The sequence below is a fragment of the Thunnus albacares genome, chromosome 8 (genome assembly GCF_914725855.1).
Source record: "Thunnus albacares chromosome 8, fThuAlb1.1, whole genome shotgun sequence".
In the NCBI taxonomy this organism is placed as follows: domain Eukaryota; kingdom Metazoa; phylum Chordata; class Actinopteri; order Scombriformes; family Scombridae; genus Thunnus; species Thunnus albacares.
This window is the reverse complement of record NC_058113.1, coordinates 24,985-50,253: the sequence shown is the minus strand read 5'-3', so window position 1 is coordinate 50,253 and position 25,269 is coordinate 24,985. Positions and strand designations below refer to the sequence as shown.

At 38.0% G+C, this 25,269-nt stretch overlaps 1 protein-coding gene across 1 annotated transcript in view; it reads left to right on the top strand.

The window, feature by feature from the left end:
• The first annotated feature begins 975 nt into the window (after positions 1-975).
• The window catches only part of LOC122986867 (dysbindin-A-like), a 38,522-nt gene continuing 14,228 nt past the window's right edge, over positions 976-25,269 (top strand). The window contains exons 1-9 of the mRNA XM_044358320.1: positions 976-1,192; positions 2,527-2,580; positions 2,776-2,826; positions 7,688-7,748; positions 12,308-12,440; positions 15,163-15,295; positions 21,023-21,045; positions 21,537-21,683; positions 24,738-24,866. Coding sequence (XP_044214255.1) covers positions 1,137-1,192; positions 2,527-2,580; positions 2,776-2,826; positions 7,688-7,748; positions 12,308-12,440; positions 15,163-15,295; positions 21,023-21,045; positions 21,537-21,683; positions 24,738-24,866 — 787 coding nt within the window. The 5' untranslated portion in view covers positions 976-1,136. The remainder of the gene's footprint in view (positions 1,193-2,526; positions 2,581-2,775; positions 2,827-7,687; positions 7,749-12,307; positions 12,441-15,162; positions 15,296-21,022; positions 21,046-21,536; positions 21,684-24,737; positions 24,867-25,269) is intronic.

The following is a 25,269-nucleotide window of genomic DNA, read 5'->3' as shown; positions in this document are numbered from 1 at the left end:
CAATTCAATTCACACATTTCTTTGTTTTTAGATATATTTATGCTAAAATAAGTGACCTCTTTTAATATGAATATTGAAGATTGAGTTTGCTCTCACTGATAGTTGCATACAGTGTTGTCCTAAGTGATATTTGAACACTAATTAGAAATATAATGTTTAGCTAGACAATTAATTTCTTGACCTTGATCGTGTAAAATCATGAATGAAATTAAATAACATGAATTCACAATTGATTTTATGATGTCTGGGCTCTTTGGGACAATATTCAATAATAAAATTCAGTCATTGATATTTAATGTATTCAGTCTGAGTAACTCAAAAGCAGAGATGTGTTGCTTAATATGAAAGGACATACAGACGGGTGACAAATTAAAGGAAAAACTAACATAAAGTGTCTTAGTGAGGCATTAGGTCACCATGTGCCGCCAAAACAGCTTCAATGCACCTCTGCAATGATTCTACAAATCTCTGGAACTTGATTAGAGGGATGAACATCTTTCTTCCAACAGATATTTCCTCATTTGGTGTTTTGATGATGGTGATGGAAAGTGCTGTCTAACATGTCAGTCCAAAATCTCTCACAAGTGTTCAACTGAGTTGAGATCTGGTGACAGCAAAGGCCATAGTATATGATTCACATCATTTTCATACTCATCAAAGAGTTCTGTGACCCCTCGTGCCCTAAGGATAGGGGCATTGTTTTCCTGGAAGGGACCACTCTTATCAGGATAGAAATGTTTCATCATAGGATAAAGGTGATCACTCAGAACAACTTTGTACTCATTTGCAGTGACCTTTTCCTCAGTGGACCCAACCCATGCCAGCAAAATACCCCCCACAGTATAACAGGGCCACGGGATCCCCTCACCGTAGGGGTCAAGCATTCATTGTCCAGTGTTTCCCCGCCCTTGTCGCTACGTAAGAGGCGGTACGCCGGCACAGCCAAATGGAGCGCATCTTATTTTCACAACCCTTCCCACGCCATTTCCTGTACCCACCCCGACTAAAGTGTAGTCGGAGCAGATGTAGCTAGTTGGGCAGCATATCGCTGTAAAACACTCTGACGTAGACATCCAGTTAAAGTTGGTGTTTTAAACGAGGAAGATCAGATCGGAAAACTAAGACTGAGAAGAATCATGTTTGAAAACTTCAGAGAAAGACTTCACATGGTCCAGCAGGATTTCACAACGGGGTTGGTCTGCTTTCTGACATTATCTCTGCTTCAGCTTGCTCTCTGTGACAACCCTCCCACCTTAGACATCTTTGTATGACTAAATTAGATGTGTGCATTACTCCTTGGTATGTAACATAACATGTAGACTTAATTATGACACTGTTATGATCTGATTAGCAGCTGTAGTGGCTAATTGCTAACTAACGTCACGCACCCTCATTCGGTTTAGTTCTGTCTTTGTAGTCAGCTGATACTTCTGTCGCACAACTAGTCACCTAAAACAAGTAGTTAATTATATTTATTGTCATTTTTAAAAAAGTCAACATTAGACTGCGTTAAGTTTCGGTTTGTTATCTTCCTAGTGTTTATTAGCTTGGTCGGCCGTAGCTGTTCCTACTTTTTGCTTTCAGCTGACGATCATGTGATCTGTGAACCTATCGTTAAATACATATCCGTTGTGCACTAAAAGCATCAATAATGACAAATGATAATTAAAGACAAATTTAACTATCGAATGCAAAAAAAGCATGTTTCTTTGTCAGCAATGTGGTGTCTAAAAGCCTCCTATCTACAATGTACCGACAGAGTTCACACAGAGGGCCTTTTTAAAATCTGCTGTATCACTTATATACATTTATTAATCAAATTCACCCGAGATATCTGTAGGTCACAGCCACAATCTAGCAGACAAAAATATTGTTGTTCTATCTAATCCAGGCACTGTGTGGAAACAAAGGCACGTATCAGCCACTCAGCAGATGTTCATTACTAATGATTTAACGACGACGTCGTCTGTACAAAAGTTTTAGGCACTTAAGATGTTTAGATTCTTCTCCCTGCTGGCATTGCATTAGGGATGCGTCTGCATTCTGCAGCATGACGTCAACCCCAAACATACAGTCAGAGTCATAATGAACTATCTTAAGCAACAAAAAGAAAAAGGAGTCCCGCAACAGATGGACACAGCGTCTCTCCTGTCAGCTACAAGTAGCAAAACGGTCGCTCTGCGTTGCGCTGTTGTCCGTGTCCATTATCTCTCTCTGTTTCCATCAGTTATGTATTTATATCATTTAGAGACAAGACTGTAAAAGTTTATAGCCTGTAGCACTGTCACCCTGCGTTACTCTGTCTTTTTTTTTTGAGAACGTCATTATAAACAGTGATTCGACTGACAAAATGTGAGTCAACTCAGGGGCTTTCCGACCGATGCATTGATTCAGCAACTTTCAAGGGACAGCCTTAGTTTTAACTTTGTGTGTAAAGGCCTTCATACTGCTATGCATGTGTTCCCCCTCCTTGCTGAACTGACAACTTCTCTTTGTCTGTCTCTTTCCCTCCCTCCCCACCTCCAGCTTTAAGACCCTTGGAGACAAATCAAAAGACACCAAAATCAGGAGGAAGCCCAGGTGAGCAGAATACTGCCCTGTATCATTTCTAATGGAAATAGGTGGTATTACAGTATTAAAGTTACTGGCTTGTTTAAATTGCCATTCACTCCTCAAAATTTCTAACTATTTTAAAAACAGCAAAATAAAAGTTAAACAACGTTTAAACATTAAAATCTCATCTGAACTCCATCTGAGTTTGTTGTTGCTGTCCAGGTTTGAAGAAAGCCTTCCTCATTTCAACGCTGGACTGGAAATCCTTAGCAGGTCTCTGCACACACACATACATGCACACCACGGGGGGTAAGAGGAGTCGTCAAAATGTAGCATGCACGCATATATACTAAAAGTACTTATTCGTCTGCCTCTATCTTTTTTCATCGAATCACGCACATGCATGTGATTCTTTGAACCTATAACACACATGACGAGCATGTACACACATATATTTCCTATCAGGAGGTTGGTCTGTATTCCACATGAGGTTTTTATTAATTTATCCAAAAAGATGTTTGAGTTCAGATCAAATCTTTCACAAAAACTGTCGATACAACAGCATGTCTGCACTGTGATGAATAGACTACAGTAACATCAAAAACATACTGATACATTAAACATAAAAACATCTGGTGCATAGATTACTAAGTTTATCATTTTAACCTCTGTATAATATTCCTATCATATCCATACTGAGACTTTGAACATAGAGGGTTCAGTCACCTAACGTCAATGATATTTATAAAATATTCCTAAAGTTATTGATGATATTTTATATGTTCATACATACATTTATTGTAGCTACTCACAGCAAGTTAGTGATATTTTCTCAGTATAATATTAGCCATAGACCTACATAGCGACTGTCAGTCTGTGCCTCCTGTCTCTCACATCCACCTATAGGATCCATATAGCCAGATTATCAAAGATTCCCCTAAAATCTGATGACATCATAATAAGGCCACCTTCCTATCAAGAGCAGGCAGCTGTGGGCTAGAAAAAGTACTCAGACAACCTTTAGAGATGGTTTGAATATTATTAAGCTTGGAAAAGGGGAAAGATTATGTATTTTTTCTTTTCAATATTGTGATTTTTTAAAAAAAAAAATGTTATGCAGAACAGGGAGGGACCTTTTTCTCATTCCAGATTAATATTTTTATTTCATTCAATAGTTGGTTAAAAGGATGGCTTTTGTGTGCTATTATGGTGTTCTGTGGCCACATGCAGAAGACAATCCTATCTCTGTAGCAGGGCTTTATTTTCCCTTCCATATCAGTAGGACCAATGTGCCCTGTTAGAGAAACAGAATATATGTGGATTGTTATTACTGTTAATTATAATTATTTTAAGGCTGTATTGAGACCGAATCAGGCGGTGCAGCGAAAATGCCAGTCCTCCCATTTATTTAAATGGGGATAGTGTCTTTTGACTGCAGCTGGAAAGTTGAGACAGAGTCAACTTTTGGAGAAACGCCACTCAATGTCACTGTGGTTGAAAGCTGTGGTGGCCAAAGATCAGACTGATCAGAGCTGTAAAACCCTTCCTTGTAAAACGTTACCAGGAGGAGGGGAGGACATTTCTCTTTGTGTGATAATATAAGACTTTGCTGTTGGTTTTCTGACTCATTTTAAAAAAGATTAGAGAAAAAGAGAGCGAGAGAGCAGCTGTGGTTGAGCAAGCCGGAGAGTGAATGAAGAGACGGAGCAGTGGTAGTGAGAAAGCCGGCCTAAGAGTCACCATTGTTAATATTTGGTATTGGGTAATTGTATGAATTTCAGTTACATAAGCATTTATTTTCATTTTCTACCAATCTTACAGGCACGGCAATATACAGACATCTTCATACAGGCCATACACAAACATACAACTAAAGATTTCACAGAACTTTATTTTATTTACTGACTTGTTTGCATACTTATTTATCTATCTTCTGTTATGTATTATTAATCTATAACCAAGGATTTCCCTGAATGATGGGAACACCTCAGACTGGGCCTTGGTGGCTAAGTGGGGCTTGGGGGACCGGACTAGTTAATTCAATTCAGTTTTATTTATATAGCACCAAATCACAACAAAAGTAATCTCAGAGCACTTTGCACATAGAGCAATTCCCCCATGAGCAAGCACTTGGCAACAGGAAAGGAAGGAAAAAAAAATGTGTGTGTGTGTATATATATATATATATATATATATATATATATATATATATATATATATATATATATATATAAAGAACATATTCTTTCTGTTCTTTTTTTTTTGAAAAGAACACTTTTCAAAAAAAACTTGGTAGGCATTGCACATGTTGCAGAGCTTAACGGTTGTACTACTTCTTGCAGTTCAAAACTTTGAACAAGGGTGAAGTTGGAGAAAGTGTTGGCAGTATGGCACTGAGTGTAATAAGAGCAGTCACTCACACTAGCAGAGGAAGCCACAATATTGTTCCTACTATTGGTAATCCTGAATTTAAAGTATGAGGCAAATTCATTGCATTTTTCTGAAGAGTGGAGCTCAGCGGGTACGGGTCTGAAGGGACTGACCAATTTATCAATTGTACGGAACAGAAACTTAGAATTATAAAAATTTTCAGTAATAATTTAAGAAAAGTAATGTTGTCTTGATTTTTTTTATTTGATTGTTATATTTACTGAGCAAGACCTTATAAATAATATAATGGACCTACAATTTGGTCTTATGCCACTTGTGCTCAGATTTGTGGCAGATTCTTTTTAGTGCCTTCACTCTTTCCACATTCTGAAATATTTTTTAGACAGACAAGTGAAAAACAAGTTATTTCTGTTTTTTTTTGTTTTGTTTTTTTTTTTTTTTTTTTTTTTTTAATTTCTATTCTGACTGTCGATTTGGTGAGGAAAACGGGTTAGGTGAATGGGGAAAACAGGAAAAAAAATGGGAGGTGGATTAGGTTCTTTTAATTCACATAAAAGACGGAAAACAAAATAATGCATTTCTTTATCCTGTTATCAAAAGATTTGAACACAGGAGGCTAAATGCCACCGCTAAGTGAATGTGGCCACATGTGGCCCAGACTGCCTCTAAATGTCGTCTGAGTGATCGTATCTCAATGTGTCCTTAATGCGTCTTGGGTGCATTCACACCTGTACTTAGAGCTGTCCACTTGTAATCGGTTTTTCAGAGACTGAGTTTCAGAGTCAGAGCACACAGTGGCATGACCTACACTGTTAGACCTGGATGTAATAGTGGGAGACACACAGGTCTGGATTGGGTCTTGCCGTGGTGCATATCAGAATGAACAAAAAAGAAAATAAAAATAAAAGCTATAAGCCGGATGAAGTTAGCACTCAACTGCTTTGTTCCCTTTCTATTTGGGTGCACACCATCTGCTCTGTACGGGCTTGAATTAGTCCAAAAGTAGGCTAATTGAAGTTGGAGACTAAGTCATATCCTGCAGCAGAACAGAAGTCTTTTTAGCCAGTGGTGGAGACTGAAGAGTAGACTAAAACATTCAGTTTCTGGAGAGAGTTGGAATGGGGCCAGATATAATACATCTTCCCAGACTCTCAATTGTATAGCACAGGGACTCCAGGTCTGCATGTAATTTGCTGGAATTCTTAGCCATTACGTTATTTGCTCCCACGTGCGTTAAAACAAAATTTAAAGTGGGATGCAGGTCGATGAAAGTTGGAATGAGTTCAATTAGGTCGACTACCTTGCCACCGGAGAGACAATATGTGATTGCATCAAAAAATGTCTAACAATAGAACCTACTATCACAATTTCCAGATTGCTGCTTACCATACAGTTGTTGTAGGTGGCAAGTTTGGGTGAAAGGTGGCGCATGGTGCTAACCAGGCTAGCTGGATTAGTATCAATGTTGGTCATGTTCAGCGGGTCCAGTGGCGCAGCCCTCTAGCTGAAGGGAGGCTGGAGAACAGCCAAAGCAACTGGAGCTCTGGGTGTTGCAGCAGGAGCTCTACTGCTGCCCTCCAGTGATGAAATACACAGTTGAGGGCGTTTGTCAGAAGGAGAGAAGGTTCTTGAGCTGGAGTTGCTGCGCAGAGATCTGCACCTTTTGGAAATACTGTAATCAGTGAACAGTTTGGAGTGCTCATATCTAAACTGACTTTACAAGGTGTGACACAACTAAGGATAAAATAAAAACAATAAAATATTGACTCCCGTGTAAATTAAAACAACGATAAAATTAATCGCACAAAGTAATTAATCAATGTTATGTGTATAAATGCGCAGATCTCTGTATAAACACACAAATTAAAATCACAGAATCAGTGCAGCTGGTTATCAACCCAAACAAAAGATTCCATCTCTCACCTTAAATTTCATCTTCACCTCATGACATCATCCTCAGATCGCTTTAGAAAAATGTGTATGCCTGGTCTGAAGAATGTGTGAGGTGCACACATTCTCACCACACAGTCTCTTTATAAATACCAGTTTATGTGCAGGAAATGGCGAATGCATGGTTTTTGTGCATACACATCATTTATGCATCTGGTCCCAGGATCTAAAAATGTAGTGTAAAATTGTTGCTTAAAAATTGGATAAAAATATCAATTTATGACAGAGTTTCTGACAGACAAACACAACACCAGTGCATGCTGGTTCAGTAGTATTGATAAAATCCTAAGGATACCCATCCCTACCCTACAGCACTAGTAATTTCGGTGGGCCTTCAACCCCCACTGAAAAAAATCCAAGGGGAAGCACTGTATTATACAGAGGTTAAAATGATAAACTAATATATATAGAAAAATGGTCCAGATGTTTTTATATTTAATGTATCAGTATGTTTTTAATATTTTAATGTAACTATAGTGTACTCATCACAGAGCAGACATGCTGATCTGTTGACAGTCTTTGTGACAGAGATTTGATCTAAAATCAAACATCTTTTTGATTAAATTAATAAATAAACACTTGTGCAGGAAACAGACCACCAACCTCCTGATCAGAAATATACACACACACACACACACACACACACACACACACAGACAGACACACACACACACACACACACACACACACACACACACACACACACACACACACACACAGACAGACTGTTTCAAGATGGCTTTGATGTATATGGTGAGTGTATGTTTATGTATATGTACATGTGTTTCTGTAGGTATGAGGAGAGTTGGTTTCTGCTTCATAAAAGAACTAAAGACTATGCTCAGGCTGCAGAGGTAGGATCAGTACTTCTCTATTCTGCTCTGCAACATCACTGTCTGAGATACTGTTAATGATTCTCAACATACAAGTGTCTTCGATATGATAATGGATATCAGATGTGGATGTTTTCTGCAAATACATCAAACCTACAACTCATTGTGGGAGAATGTCCACAGAGCACTGTCAGATACCAGTTTTGGCTTTCCATAGGCTCAGTGAAGTGATGGAGACATTTTTGTTTTATACTCAAACTTCATATTTTATAGAAACACAACTCCACACAAAAATTTTCATAAAATGAGCTAGAGCTGAAATTATTGATTAATTAATTGGACAATCTACAGAAATGTTATAGTCAACAATTTTAATAATTAATCACTTAAGGAATAATCAAACAAAATTGCCCACTATTCTCTGGTTATTGAGGATCTTCTGCTTTTCTCTGTTTTGTATCATTGTAAATTGAATATTTTGGGCTTTGGACTGTTGGTGGGACAAAATCAGATGTCAACCTGGACTCTGAGAAAATTCCGATGGGCAATTTAAAATATTTTCAATATTTTATATACCAAATGATTAACTGAGAAAGTAGGCAGCAGATTAATTTATGGAGAAAATAATCATTAGTTACAGTCCTCAAAACAAGCAAAAGATTTCAAAAACTGTGTCGTCCACATCGTCATATCATGTGAAATATAGTCCAAACTGTAAGTATTTGGACAGTTAGAAATTTGTTCCTCTGGCTTTGTGCTTCAGCACATTCAATGTAAATAAAATTAAAGCTGCAAGCAGCGTTGAACGGGCCTTCGCGCCCTTGTGCACATCAGGCTGCGGCACAATCGAAGGGCTTCTGTGACGGGCATATAGATGTCTTCAGACCCGGGCTGTTTTCAGACAGTGCAAGAAGGAGATAAACACTTTTTGCCCACTGTTGGGGCTGCTTTACTGAAATTTCATGGGGGGCGCTATTTAGCCAGTTTGCATCAGTTTGCCGGGAGTCTTATCAAACATGTAAAGTTTGGTGCAGACTGGAGCATTTACAATAAAGTTATAGCAACTTCCTCTGTCATGGCAAAACATCAAATCTCAACAGTGTGAGGATGAGAATTTTCTGCAGGGTGAGACATGGCTGCCTTGCTCACACCTGTGTCATAAAAATCATGCAAGTTTGTGCCCATTCACTTGAATTTCAATTAGTAAATTGAAAACCCTTGATGAGTTTGTGTGTAAAACAAATTAATTTCCTAATTTTCATCAAGTCTATTTTTAGGAATGTAAAGACTTTTAACTAGGGATGCACAACATTGGATTTTTGCCGATATCCGATATGCTGATATTTCCAACTCATTGTGGCCGTTTGCCGAAGCCGATATATGCACATATTTTTACCAGCTGGCTGAGGATGCTATTATGCATGTAAGCATAGATTATACTATGATCAAGAAAGACAATAAATGAAGGAAGAACTTAGGAAGACTGGAGTTCAGTAGCTCAGCATGCAAGTTCTTCCCTCATATAGGCTATAGTCTTTCTTGATCATTAGTACAATATTTGATTGCATGTGTAATAGTTTCCTCAGCCAAGTGGGGAAAAAATATGTGCATATATGAACATCGGCAATTGGCAATAATGACAGTCAAAAAGTAATTGTGTTAAATAATTGTGATCCAATATTGAACAAGATAATCATGATTATGATTTTTGCCATAATCGTGCACCCCTAAAAACAACATAAATTGTGATTTACATACACACACACACACACACACAGACACACAGTTTAAATATGTATATGATAAATTGTAAATATGTATGCAATGAATTGTTTTCTTAAAGAAACTATTACTACATTTTTCAGTGTGCTCCTAAAGTTATATGTGTGCTCCTAATTTTTTTTCATTTAGGAGCACATGTACTCCTTGAAAAAAAAGTAAGAATTGAACACTGCTGTCGGATGTGTAGAAACACTGAGTAACTGGAGTGTGAGGATTAAACACTGCTGTCAGATGTGTAGAAACACTAAGTAACTGGAGTGTGACGCAGACCAAGGGCTTCTGTCACAGGCATGTAGATGTTTTCAGACCTAGGCTGACAGGTCTTACTTTACTCATTCCCCCCTCCCATTCTCTCTCTCTCCCTCTCAGCTGGAGAGAAGGATTTCAGAGTACTCTTCTTGTGAAATATCCCGATTAATCCCATAACTTTGGCCAAATCTTACATTAAAAATCACATTTTTTTTGTAGGAATTTTCGACACAAATCCATTGATACAGGTTTGAAAGTGGTCGGACTTATAGTTTAGACGTCAGACGCCCCAGTTTGGCACAAAGTCCATGCCCAGAGATTGCCTCCCCATTGGTTTACATTGTAAGGTGTGATGTCGCACTACAACTTTCAGGGCTTACTAGATCTAAACTGTTGGAGTTATTACAAAGTTTTTAATAACTTTTGTTCAGCACAGTGTGATAAGTCATGTATTAAAGTTTGAAGCCGATACCATTAACGCCCTAGGAGGAGATAGGTCCATTCATATTCAAGGTCCAAAATTGGCACAAAGTCGTACTTTGATGAGCACACTGCGGACCTCCTGTTGGATTTAGGTCAGGGGTGTCAGCGTATGATTTGTAGGTCTTGATGAGACGAATAATTGAGTTTTGGTTCGATCTCTCTACGACATTCCTACGGGCCGTGGCGGCCATTTTAGATACATAGGTGGCACTCTCGGGCACATTTTGGCACTTTGGGGGTTAATTTCTACATTTTATCAAATTTTTCACCAGACCTGATGTGCATGCCAAATTTGGTGAGTTTTTGAGCATGTTTAGGGGTCAAATTTAGGATTGAAGTGGCGTATTAATAAAGAATAATAATAAGAAAGAAACAAACACACGGAATACAATAGGGTCTTCGCCCTTTGGGCTCAGGCCCTAATTAAAGCTGCAAGCAGCAATGATTGCGCCCTTGCACCTCTGGGCACGTTGGGGCGTGTTACTGTGGGCATGCAGATGTGTTCAGGACCAGGCTCTTGTCAGACGTTGCATGAACAAGTTAAAGGTCACTTCCTGTGTGCACTATGTGGTGCTTGACAAGCATAGTACTTCAAGTTGCTATATATCAAGTGTAGGCCACACCTTCCAAATGTCATGTGAATCGGATGATTTTTGTCACATAAGGCTGAATTTCGTGTTGTAGGTAGGCGCTGCTACACAAAAGGGTCATTATTACAGCAATATATTTAGTAGAGGTCAACTGAAATGCATATGCATTTTTTAAGTCTGGAGAAGGTGCATCTTCCTACCAAATTTCATACATATACGTCAAATTTAAAGTTGGGGGCTTTGACTTTGAAATTTTCTAGGGGGCACCCTGAAGCCATTTTGACACACCCAAACCCGAGACCCAAGAGAAGTGAGTTTTCACACATGCTAAAGGCTTCAAGCATGTGTTCGTAAAATGAAAATTGATGCACGAAATCCAAAATGGCCAACTTTCTGTATGGCAAAAAAAAAAAGTTTCCAGGTATAATGGTGACAGCAATGATCCCACTGAATTTCATGAACATCTCAGAAACTTTTTCTAAAATGGACCCGCGTTTGGGGGGCGTTGTGGAGACCATGGCCACGCCCAAACCCAATCACTGTAAAAGATACAGTTTCCCCCCATTTCTGATGCATGTCCAAAGTGTTATGAGTTTTCGAGTACATTCAGCTCCTCAAAATGCGTTTCATTGTGGTGGAGAAGAAGAAGAAGAATAATTAAAGCTGCAGGCAGCAGTGATCGGGCCCTCACTCCGTTGTGCACGTTGGGGTGTGCTGCAGTCGAACTATGCCTCAGTTGAACTGCTATTACAGCAGAGTAACACGATACAGCAATTTACCAAAGGGCACCTGACATGGATATACATCTTCATGAATATTGGCCTTTGCATGTAGAAGATAACTATCACTTCCTGTGTCCACTATGTAGCGCTAAAGAACACCCACTAATTATTGATATACAACAACATGCCGTATGTTGTTGTATGTTGTTTACTTCTGAACACTTGCAATTTAGGTATTATGTGTTAAAAGGACTCTTTCTCCCATACACTATATTAATGTAGTTTTTATATTCATGTTTACTAGCTTGCTGCCTTTTTTGGTGCATTGCTGCATTCTTGGCATGTTGCTGCCTCCTGTAGATTTGTGGAATAGTGTGAAACCATCGGCAGGAACATGCATTATGTCACCTGCAGCATGTGCATCCTTGTGTGTACATGAGAAACAAAAAAGGGACCCACTCATAAAAAAAGGTTCCATAGTGCTACTTGCATACAAAAACTCCACAGGGTATTTTTAAGCTCATGTGAGGCTACAGGAAACTGTAGCTGCTTCAAAATAAAAAGTCTTGCAGTCATTGGCTGGTTGAAAGCTTCAATGCTGAAGCAGTGAGAGGAACTGTTTAATGTTTATTAATGTATAAATATTTTATAACTGTTTCTACTAATGTGAAACTTATAGTAGATGAGAGAACAGTGAGTTTGTTATAGCTTTCCTCTCTGCTTCTTCTTACCTTTGGCCCTCTGTGTTTGTTAGGCAGTAGATGGGGACATGGTGATGCTCTCAGCACACTGGGAGAGAAGAAGAACAGCCCTGGCACAACTACAGGACCAACTGCAGAGCTTACCAGCTTTTATCTGTGAACTTGATGCCATCACTGCTACTATAGGTATGTAGTCTGTTTAATTTCTGTCAAAGAAAGCCAATCACATGGTGACATAATCCTTGATTTTTGTGCTTCTACTATGGGTAAGTAGGCTACGTAGTTAAATGGTTTCTTAATTTGTCTGTTTTAATTGTGTTCATTGTTCATATTTGATCGGGAGTCTGCACAAGGTGTTTTATTTTGAAAATTGACCGGATGCTTGGGATGCTTGAAAACTCAGGAAAATAGGCACACACATCAGAAGTGGCAAAAATTGCAAAGTTCTGGAGTGAATGGGCTTGGGTGTGGCCAACAGGCTCTATATCGACCCCAAATGCAGGGCCATGTTGGAATAAGGTTTCTTGGATGTTTATGAAATTTAGTGGGATCATTGCTCTCACTGTTCTGGACAGAATACATTTTTTGGAAATTTTTTCACTTGACAGGAAGTGAGCCATTTTGAATTTCATGTGTCAATTTTCATTTTACAAACAGATGCTTTAGGCCTTTAGCATGTGTGAAACGTCACAAAACTTTGCACCTATGTTCAAACAAGTAAGTCTTTAAATTAGTATCACAATTGGGCTTCGGCATGGCATTTCAATTGTATAGCGCCCCCTGATTACTTTTAGCATTTTTTAGGTTTTGAAAGCTCACAAAACTTTGCACATGCATCAGAACTGGTCTAACCTGATATCTGATATGGGTCTTGGGTTTGGGTGTGTCGATATGGCTTGAGGGCGCCCCCTAGAAAATTTCAAAGTCAAAGCCCCCAACTTTAAATTTGACTTATATGTAAGAAATTTGGTAGGCAGATGTAACATCTCCAGACTTAAAAAAAAGCCTCCAAGAGGCTTTTTTTTAAGTCCAACAGGAAGTCAGTCATTTTGAGTCGACTTGCCATTGACAGAGATTTAACCCAAGATTTAAGATGGAGATTTAACCCGAGCAACTTCAAATTTTGTTGCTTACATCCAAACACCTTTGTGATGCTTTACATTGTCCAATCTGCCCCAGATTTCTCATGCTTGATAATAGTCCAGGCCTCAGCACATCTACGTGTCAATATTGAGTCATAGTCATAGTGCCACCTACTGACAACAGGAAGACGATCTTACGTGATAAATGCCATCTGATTTATATGAAAATTACATGATGTGGTCTATATATGATATACAACAATATGACATACAATTAGTGGGTGTTCTCTTAACGCAACATAGTGGACACATGAAGTGATAGTTATCGCCTATATGCAATGTCCAATATTCATGAAAATGTATATCCATGTCAGGTGCCCTCTGGTTAATGTATTGCTGTATCATGTTGCTCTGCAATAACAGCATTTCGACTGTGGCACACCCCTATGTGCGTGTGAGGGCCTGATCATCACTGCTTGCAGCTTTAATTATTATTATTATTATTATTATTATTATTATTATTATTATTCCCCTGCGCCATTGCATTTTTGAGGGGCTTGGGATGCTTGAAAACTCACAAAAATTGGCAAACACGTCAGAACCGGTGAAAAATGCAAAGTTCTGCAGTGACTGGGTTGGGGCATTGCTTGCAGACTCCATAGCGCCCCCAAACGCAGGGCCATTTTGGCACAAAGCTTATTTGATATACATGAAATTCGGTGGGTTCATTGCTCTCATCATTATCGACATAATACATATTTTTTCAAATTTTTTCACCTAAAAGGAAGCCATTTTGGATTTCATGTGTCAATTTTCATTTTACGAACATGTTTGAGGACTTAATTGTGTGTGAAAAATCATGAAACTTACCTATTTTACCTATTTTTTAATTAGTAAGTACTGCAATTAGTATCACAATTGGGCTTGGGCGTGGTACATCAGCTCTATAGCGCCCACTAATTACTTTTAGCATTTTTGAGGTTCTAGGAGTGCTTGAAAACTCCTGAAACATGCATCAAAAGTGGCTTTACTTGATATCTGATATGGGTCTTGGGCACGGGGGTGGCAAAATAGCTCAAAGCTGCCCCCTAGTAAATTTCATAGTCAAAGCCCCCACCTTTCAATTTTCCGTAGATGTATGAAATTTGGTAGGCTAATGTAACATCTCCAGATTTAAAAAAAAAAAAAAAAAAAAAAAAAAGCCTCTTGGAGCCATACCATAGCCATAAGTTCAAAAGGAAGTCAGCCCTTTTGAATCTACTTTGGAATTTTTTTTGCAAAGTGAAGCCATTGACAAGCGTTGTAATTTAACAAACTCCTCCTAGAGATTTAACCAGAGTATCTTCAAATTTGGTAGGTGACATCTAAAGACCTTTTGCAATGCTAAATTGTGAAGCTTTTTAGTTTTCATGGAATGCCCTCAGTGTGGCATGTCGGACAATTTTGCCCAAAACATGTATGTATGTGTCCAACAGGAAGTCAGCCATTTTGAATTTACTTTGCAATTTTTTTTTCTGTTTTGCCATTTTGCAGGCGTTGTACTTTAACAAACTCCTAAATAATTAATCAGATCGCCTTCAAATTCTTTCGGTTTCACCCAAGGACCTTTGTGATGAAAGGTTATCAAAATCTTGAGTTTTTGTGGAATACCCTCGATGTGGTGTGCTGGTCAATTTGCATGTTCCACCATGAAACAGTGTTTTTGAGTGTTGTGTAAAACTTAATAGGAATATAGTTTATATGGAAAGCCTCTTAACTGAGTTTTTATATATATATGTGTGTGTGTGTGTGTGTGTGTGTGTGTGTGTGTGTGTGTCTGTCTTCAGCTCATTTGGAAGGTGACTTTGAGGAGATGGAAAGCAGACTGGTATTCTTGGAGACCCTGTGTTGTCAGTGTGAACAACAGACATTTAAACAACATCATATCAACCAACTAGAAGTCTATAAGAAAAAGAAGAGGTATGAGATTCATATAATATATTATTCACTTGTGTTCTTTGGGGCTAAATGTCTCCTATTTTCAACTAAAAATAGTTTTAATGTGAGATGTTACAGTAGACACTTGACAAGAGCTTGTTATTGATCCTCAATGCTTTCTGAGTACCAACTGAACTTTTACTTTACACCCACTGTCAAACACTACCAGATATTTAAAGTAGCCACTGATTGCTTGGAGATTTTAAAATTTGTTTTTATTTGGTTATTTTGTGGGGACCATGCAAATAAACAGTTAGATACAAAGCAATGCAATACTCAGTTTTGTTTGTTACTATTTTGATCACATATTTCCTTCCCTTCAAATCATAATTCTTTTTTTTAAAATACTTTAATTTTTATTGCGTTTTCAGCTTTAGTCACAACACACATACAGCACACACATAACTACAAACAATACAACAGTGAACAAATACAACAAAGTCGAGGGCACCTCAGACATATACACATTCTTATTCTCAGGTATTCCATAACTTAACGTCAGATATTCATTGGCATGTCATAAAGGCTTCACTTTTGTGCAGCTCCATAAAATATGGCGATGGCTGGCCTCCAAGTCCCCACAGAGCCTCCAACATGGTTGCTGGGTTTTTAGTTGTCTACTTTTGATCTGGGGTGTAATGAAGAACCTAGATAGGTTCTTTCAACCAGACTCTCTCCATGCCTGTGAGTCATACACATTTTGTACCATGTTTCATCTGAGATTTCTATATTTAGTTCAGATTCCCATTTGTTTTTTATGTATAGTGTAGAGTTTCTCTTTACTCTCCCCTAAGGCTTGGTAAAAGGCTGAAATGACCTGAGATCTGCCCTGTTGACATGCATCCAATATAATTTTAATTATACCATTCAAATCTAGGTTGCAAGTTTTCACCTCTTTCATAAAATAGTCTTGTATTTGTAGGTATCTAAAGAAGTCTTGTTTTTCCAGATCAAATTTCACCTTTAGTTCTTGGAAGCTCATACATTTCCCATCTTTGAGTACAGTACATAGAGCAGTGATTGCTTTCTTTCCATTGTTTGAACCCTGGGTGATACATCACTTTTATAGTTCCTATCTGTTCTTTATTTCCTACCAAGACTGGTATTTGTAGCTTCTGAAGTTTAATTTCTATATCCTTCCATCTCGCTTCATAGTCTGAGATGCACCAACAGGCTAGAGGTCTTTGCAAATTTGTTAGGGACATTCCTCCTTTAGCATTTGGAAGTTGGAGTGATGTATATGTTGTACTGGGTTTTCTACCATTCCAAATAAACCTTGATATTATTTTATCCCTGATGGTGGATTTGTTTTGTAGTATCATTACTGGTAAAGACTGAAATAGATACAACCTTGGTACAATATTCATCTTAACCACCTGAATTCTAGAGCTAAAGTCTAGGGGAATAGTTGTCCATCTCTGTATATCTTTTTGAATATTTTGTTCTGTAACACTGTAGTTGGCTTTATACAGTTTGCTAAGTCTCTTGGTTACTGTCACTTCAAGGTATTTTATAGTTTTACAGTTCCATTTCAAGTCTTATATATCCCTAATTTGCTGAGATGGAGAGTAATAAAATGAAAGAATTTGAGTTTTTGCTAAATTGAGTTTATTTCCCGGGTAGTGACCATAGACCTTGAGGAAATCCATCAGCAGGGGGAAACACCTGGGTTCTCTAAAAAAAAAAAAAAATTGCCAAATTGCTTGCATTAAGGGCTCAATATAGAGGGAATATAACAGCCTTTTCTTGTAGTCCTGTCTAACCATATCCTACTAGACAAACGTCCATTTACTTTAATTCTGACGGTTGGTCATGTCATTCTAATGCATTATATTGATTGTTTGTTTAGACCAAATTTTTTGAGTACTAAATATAAAAATGCCCAGCTGACACTATCAAAAGCCTTTTCTGCATCAATTTTGATCAAGGTAGCATTCATGCCTTTTCTTTGTTTATGTTCTACAATGTGGAGAGTTCTTCTACTGTTATCCTGGGTCTGGCGCCATTTAATAAACTCAGTTTGGTCCTCATCAATTAAATCAGGTATAAAGATCTCATATCTTATACAGATTGTCGAGATATAGAGCTTATAGTCAACATTTAAAACTGAGATTGGTCTAAAGTTTTTGCATTGTTCTATATCTTTGTCTTCTTTGGGTATGAATGATATAATCACCTCCCGCCATGATAGGGGTGCCCTTCCCTCTCTCAGGGTCCAGTTAAAAGAAGACACAAGCAAAGGAGTTAGCTCATTTTTAAATGTTCTATACCTCTCAGAGGGGAACCCGTCACTACCAGGGGATTTATTGGCCTTCACATTTTATTTCTGAGGAAAGAGTGCTATTCTGATTCTCAACCAGTAGATGGCAGGTCAAGTGAGTTGACGGAGTTTCTGATCAGCTGAGGGAGGTTTGGAATATAACTTCTTATAATATTCCTCAAACACATTTAGTGTTTCCTCTGGTTCAAGTAATTAGTATGAGGGTCTCTTATCTTGTTGATTGTGATAGAGATAGAGGTCTGTTGTTTATGCAGATGTCTAGCCAATAGTCTAGTTGCCTTTGCACCTGATTCATAATGTTTGTTTTATAAATCTAGCTTTCTTTTCCATTTCATCCTTGAGGATGTCATCTATTTCTCTTCTTACTTCCTTAATTTGTTTAAGAACTACTGGGTCTATTTTTCTCATTGTTTCAAGATTAACACCTGCTGTTGATATCTGTCCTTTTGGGCCTCCTTCTGCAGTGATGTCAGAGCAATCAATTTTCCACATATAACCACTTTTAAAGCATCCTACAATATGGCAGGATCTACCTCTCCATTTTTTCCCTCGATATATATATTTTAATCTCTGCTCTTGTCTGTTCCATCACTGCCTTATTGTTCAGAATACCAACACACAGCCTCCATATAGGGTTTTCCTTTCTTTTTGTTTAGGTGAATTGTCACAGAGATTGGACTATGGCCCAATCCCATCCCAATCTCACTCTAAAATCTCTGCTACATACAGATGTTTCTCATCTCATTTGTCTGCTTTACTGCTGTGGTAACGCAGCAGTAAAAGAGGGGGCTGCACTAGATAATTGTAGACACTTGGTGGCAACACAGCAGAGTGCTTGAATCCTGCTGACAGGATTTTAGGTTGAATCTATGGGAAGTGGAGCTGTGGAACCAGATGTTTCCATGTTATATAATTCCTGACTTTTCACTAAAATCTGAACTAAGTAAAATAAACTGTAACGTAAAGTTACTGTTTGACATCAATGAAGTGGTGTTGAGTGTTTATCTTGTGGCGCCCCTGTGACATTTTGTGCTCTGGTTGAGCTTGTTTCTCTGCCAGGTACAGAAAAGGCAGAAGCCCCATTTAGCAAACTAATGCCATAATTTGTGATAGGTATATGTGTGTGCTTGTATGTGTGTATGTATGTATGTATGTGTGTATATATATATATATATATATATATATATATATATATATATATATATATATATATATATATATATATATATATATATATATATATATATATATATATATATATATATATATATATATATATATATACACATACACACACACATATATATATATATATATATATATATATACACATACATACATACATACATACATACACACATACAAGCACACACATATACCTATATGTATATATATATATATACATACACATGTATGTATATATATATATATATATATATATATATATATATATACATACACATGTATGTATATATATGTATATATGTATATATATGTATATATATATATATGTGTATACATATGTATATATATATATGTGTATATATATATATATATATATATATATATGTGTGTATATATATATATATATATATCAACAATCAACATTATGTTACACAAATGAAGAGATTCAGAATTGGATTCATTTTCTATCATTTATGATGGTAACACATGGTATGCAACATATGAACAATGATGTTAATGCAGTCTACATCACAAGGGGGTTTATGTCAAAAGTATACAGTTTAAGTAGATGGTTTCCAGTTGCTCAAAACGATAAATGTACACAATAAAAATCTCTTTGACCTCCGTTTTAACCATTCAATGTACGTTACTTTTACTTCTGTGTGCCCAAGGTGTAATGAAGGTATTTAGTCAGTATGACACTGTAGCATTTCATAGGCTGGTTTTCCTGACAAAAAAAACACACAATTTCTTTGATGGCTGCAAAGCTACATAACTATGCAGCTATGTGGCCAGCTAGTTGTGTTAAGTTAGCTGTAGCAACAACCAAACAACAAACAACACAGCTTTGCTGCCCTACGCCATGTATGCGGAGCTAGCAGTCCTACATAACAGTTAAATGTTTTGATTATAGCTTACCTGTGTGAAAATGGCGTGAACACATGAAAATGTGTCAGGAAATGCTGCTGAAGGTGATGTTTGTTGTTCTTCTTCCTCTTTGTTAACTCTCTTCCCAATCTGGAAAGCTGAAAAGTAGCACTCCATTAGCTATCCGTTTCCCACGTGTCAGTCATGAGAATGGTCATTGCAGTTGATGAAACAGCAAGCGTTCACCATTCTACCATGTAGAACAAAAAGGGAGGGACATCGTAAATAGGTTGGGCAAATATTTATTGAATTAACATAGCAGGGCACTTGCTTCATTCAAAAAAATAAAAACATTATCTGAAAGGCTACTAGAGATATGATAGTGCCTGCTATAGTGCATCCCAGAGAGACAGGATATGTGTATATAAATCAAAAAACAAGATGTCATTATGAGGTTGTCAAAGTAAATTTAAGTACCTTACATTTCCACTGAACTATCTGCTCTAAAAACAAGGAGGGCCAGGGGACAACGCAAGGAGGTTCGGGTAATATGGGCAAATATTCACTGGATAATATAGGAGAGCATTTCTTGTATTAATGCCTTATAAGTTGTTCAGCTGGATCCTTATTTAGTTAGCATTGTTTCACGTACCATAGGGAAGGACTGATTACTTTGAGAGAATCCACTCGAATTCTTTTAGTCTTTCCTTTGCTCACTGGGCTGCTCCATTGCTCTTTCTCCCTCTTTGCCATGGCTGTGCCTGTTGAAGCCACTCCATCACTGCATCTGTATCCATGGTAGTGGATTTGGGTATCTGCACAATGAATCCCTGCTTCCTCATGTTGCAGGCTGCTTTTTGCGTGGTCTCGTATAGTCTTGGTCCAGAGTCACAGTGGATTCTCATATTAGTGAGGGGGGTCTGGAAACTGATCCCTGTCTCCTTTGAAATTTTCTTGATCCTGGTGTATGTCTTATGTTTTTGAACCACTTCTGTTTTAATAGTCATGGTCAAATATCAGCTGTTATCCTTCCAGAAAAATTTTCCTCTGCCAAGCTATTTTTAGAACCATCTTCTTGACGGTAAATTCCAGAAAGTTTACAACCATGGACCTTGGTGGTGAGTTGTGGTTTGGTTTCTGGGTTAGTGCTCTGTGGGCCATGTCATGTCATGTTATGTCATACAGTTATGGAAATGTGTCCCTTAATGGATTGGGAGTCCTCTGACACTTCTACATAGGCACTGAAACTCCCTGGTTGACAATGGAGTATGATTCTTAGTGTTTATTTAGTCAGAGAACTAGAAAGGCAGACTGTAATGCTAACTTGTCTGATCATGTTGTGTGTTAATGGAAACTTGTCTGATGTTTGTTAACAGGAGGGACGTTGAGGCACTGGAAGGTGAGCTGCTGCTGGATTATTGCACAATACAATACATTACTACCTTTATGATAGTACTGTGAATAGTATTTGTCTCTTTTGTAAGTTCTCTATTATCGCGAAATTCACCATCAGAATCAATGATATGATATGAGATGATTAGACAAAATCTAACATTAAACAAAAGTTTAACAGTTTTAAAATATAGCTTCATTTATTAAATTAACAAAGTTAACACCTACTTCACCCATGTGAAAACAAACCTGCCTCTTTAGGTATTATCAAAATTGGGTTGAATGGTTGATGAAGTGTATCGGTGTAATTGTCACAGGATATGACTGTGACAAGTTAGGGATAATTGACCAGAATATTGATTGGCGTCTGATTATAAACCTGTTTATGTAAAATGGTATCAACAGACACACTAATGTTAATGCTACTGTTAATGGTACATTGTAAAACAGTATAGAAATGAAAAGGTCTTCTAACATGATTTGTTTTCCTGTTTGTAGTGGAACTGAATTCTGAGCATGCTCAGAAGGTGGCAGAGCTGGAGCAGGCCATGCAGCAGAAACTAAGAGAACGACAGAAAGTCTATGAAGAAGCCTTTAACCAAGACATGGAACAATACCTGTCCACTGGACACCTACAACACAGAAGTAAGTCACTATTATTTTTAGCAGGTAAGTTTTACTTGCCATGAATATTGACCAGTAAAATCATCAGTTGAAGTTGAAGAGATTTTTCTCTAACCATCTCCACACTCATGTTTATACATTTGAGAATGCATCCTGTCTTCCTTTGGCACAATTACGTCCAGCTCACCTGCAAAGCAGCTGCCCCACACAAAACTTCTATAATAGCCTAAATGAGTCTCATGTTTTACCTGTGGACCATGTGGAAAACATCTGATTTCCACGTGGTTGGAGAAATAAAAAATGTGCGTGCTGATATATATATAACACATTCAAAAAATTGTGACTGATCTACAGATTAATGTATTTGCACCACATTTAAATCTTTATACCTGGAGCACACAATTGATATGCATATCAAATATTGTGACATGATGATTTCCACTGGAAATACAAAAAATTGTTGCAGTACCACCTATAAATAGATTTGCACTAAACTTGGTATGGTAGATTGTGATCACCTCTTGTGTTGGTGTGCCCATTATGGTGTTAATTGAAGTTTTGATATATACTGTTTTTCCTAAAATGACACAGTGCAAATAAAGATCGAAGTCATGTAGCCAGGAAACAAAATGCAACATAAAAATTTAGCAAAATAACTATTGCTAACCTTGTTCCAAAGAATAATTTGACACCAATTAGAAAAACCAAGGACCTCTTCGAAAAAGTAGGTTTTGCGTATTCCGCAAATTTGTGGAAAATAATTATAGGCAAAATTGGGCATGGCCTTCATCATGTGTGCAGCTCAGTGCATTGAATGCACAGATATAAAGCTTGAATATGCAATATATGGTGTGGGAGTTATAAAGCAAAACGTGTTTGCCTTTGTTATAGGGTGTACTTATGGTGGACACAGTTTTTGCACTTGACTAGATCTCCCCTTGCTTGGATTGCTAAATGATAACAAAACAAAGTAAATACAATGGGGCTCCAATACCATTGGTGCTTGGACCCCTAATGATATGCAAAACACTTACAATAAATGCCAGTATCTGTCACCCTCTGGGACAACACCATACTCAATTAGTGCAAGGTACTGAGTAAGATATAATGTTTGACTGGCATGAAGCTCCATACCACTGCCATTTCGTTACTGCCTACGTCACTTCCGGCAGAAGGTCCAAGGGCCCTGTGCACAGTTATTATATCAGTCTTCCGCCAGACAAGCACCAGATTTGTTTTGCACGGGCTAGCTAAGAAAACAAAAATGTTTCAAGAAATAATATACATGTAAGGGCTATTCCAACTGTTGAGATTGGCAGGACAAAGTCATTTGGCGTTGGTGCACTATAACCAAAACAACCACCAAATCCTGCATTGATGACATATTTCCTGTTAAGTCCTTGTCAGGAACGTATCAGGATGCATTAGTGTTTACACTACAAAAGATATAGACGAGTGACAAATGAAAAGAAAAACTGGTACAGGTCTGAATGCTTGAGCGCTACAGTGAAGGGATCTGGTGGCTCTGTTATGCTGCGCAGAGCATTTTGCTGGCATGATTTGGGTCCACTTGTCCCCTTAGAGGGAAGGATCACTATAAATCAATACAAAGTTGCTCTGAGTCATCACCTTTATCCTATGATGAAACATTTCCATCCTGATGGGAGTGGTCTCTTCCAGGATGACAATACCCCAATTCATAGGGCACTAGGGGTTACTGAATGGTTTGATGAGTATGATGCTATGGCCTATGCAGTCACCAGATCTCAAATCAATTGAACACCTATGGGAGATTTTGGACTGACATGTTGGACAGCACTCTCCACCACCATTATCAAAACACCAAATGAGGGAATATCTTTTTGAAGAACGGTGTTCCTCAGCCTTAGCATTGATTCTACAAGTCTCTGGAACTCTTCTGGAAGGATCAACACCATTCTTCAAAAAGATATTCCCTTATTTGGTGTTTTGATAATGGTGGTGGAGAGTGGACGTCAGTCCAAAATCTACCATAGGTTTGGGTTTAGATCTGGTGACTGTGAAGGCCATAGCATATGATTCACATCATTTTCATACTCATCAAACCATTCAGTGACCCCTCCTGCCCTATGAATTGGGGAATAGTCATCCTGGAAGAGACCTCTCTTATCGGGATAGAAATGTTTTATCACAGGGTAAAGGTGATGACTCAGACCAACTCTATTGATTTGCAGTGACTTTTCCCTCTAAGGGGACAATTGGACCCAAAACATGTCAGAAAAATGCCCCCCAAAGCATAACAGAGCCACCGGAGCACCTCACAAAAGGGTCAAGACCTGTACCAGCTTTTCCTTTACTTTGTCACCCGTCTCTATGTGGTCAAATACATCCCAGACCACCTCAGGAAGTGGTTTGAATGATCGGATCACACTGTGTATTGGTGGTCGTTTACACTTGTATTTAGTGCTGTCCACTTGTGATCCGATCGCCCAAGACGCATTTTAAAACCAAGTGTAAACAGGGTCTGTGATTTTGGATGTAAACCTATTTCTTTACATGTAGTACATTTGAATGATTTTTATTCAGAGGAAGGATCACCTGTTCTGGTATCTTTCCTATCTCAGTTTGTCTTGTCCATTCATGGAGAATAAGAGAGCCAGAGAACCAATTTGCCTTGTGTCCCACCAGGACCAGGTCACCATAAAAATGGATCTTCACAACCTTCAGTGGTATCCAGAGAATTAAATAAACTACATTTTTGACAGATTCTTTGGATGGAGTCAAGCATAGAATTGGATGAACTGTAGGGTACGCTTGAAGCCTGCTCCAAAGCAGTAATAGGATAAGTGTACATCTAGTGTGGGTTAAGTGATGTGCATGTTGGCATTTTTCAGATGTGAGACCTACCTGTCTACCACCTGGTGGTGTGTAAATGTGCACTTAAGTGTGGATAATGGGACAGGCTTGAATAACTTTATGTATATGCCTGCTAGTAACTGAAGAAAACTTTAAAAGACTAAGTTATCATTAACCAAAAGAAAAGTGTATATAAATAAAGCTTAAGGAAGTGTGTGTGTGTGTGTTTGTTGTTTGCAGAGCCAACAGGAGCTGATATGTGTGTTCTGGATCAGATGACAGTAGCTAACATATCAGATCAGGAGGCTTTGGATGACTTCCTCAACTCCACTGGTGATGACATCAGTGCTGGATCATCACTGACCTCAGGTAACCCAAACTCAGCTACTCCACAACCTGAGAATATACAGTAGCACACGGTCTCCACATTTTTTGCTGGCTTATTATGTTGTCATTGCTAATATGTGCAAAGTTGCATACGGTTCACATCTAACACGTATATGTTCTTGTGTTACTGTCTACCTGACGAATGTAAGTGTAACCTTGTATCTGGCTAAGTAACTGTCATTTTAAAATACAATTCGACATAAAATACTTATCAACTTGAATTATCAATTAGTGCAGTGATATGGCAGGTAAATGGTTTTGCAGCTATTCAGGTTGGTGGAGAAAAATCACACTTCTGTTCTCTGAATAGAGTAAAAATCAATGACCATCCAATACAATATTAAAATTGCCCCACCTACCCTGGAGAAATGAATGGGCTATAGCT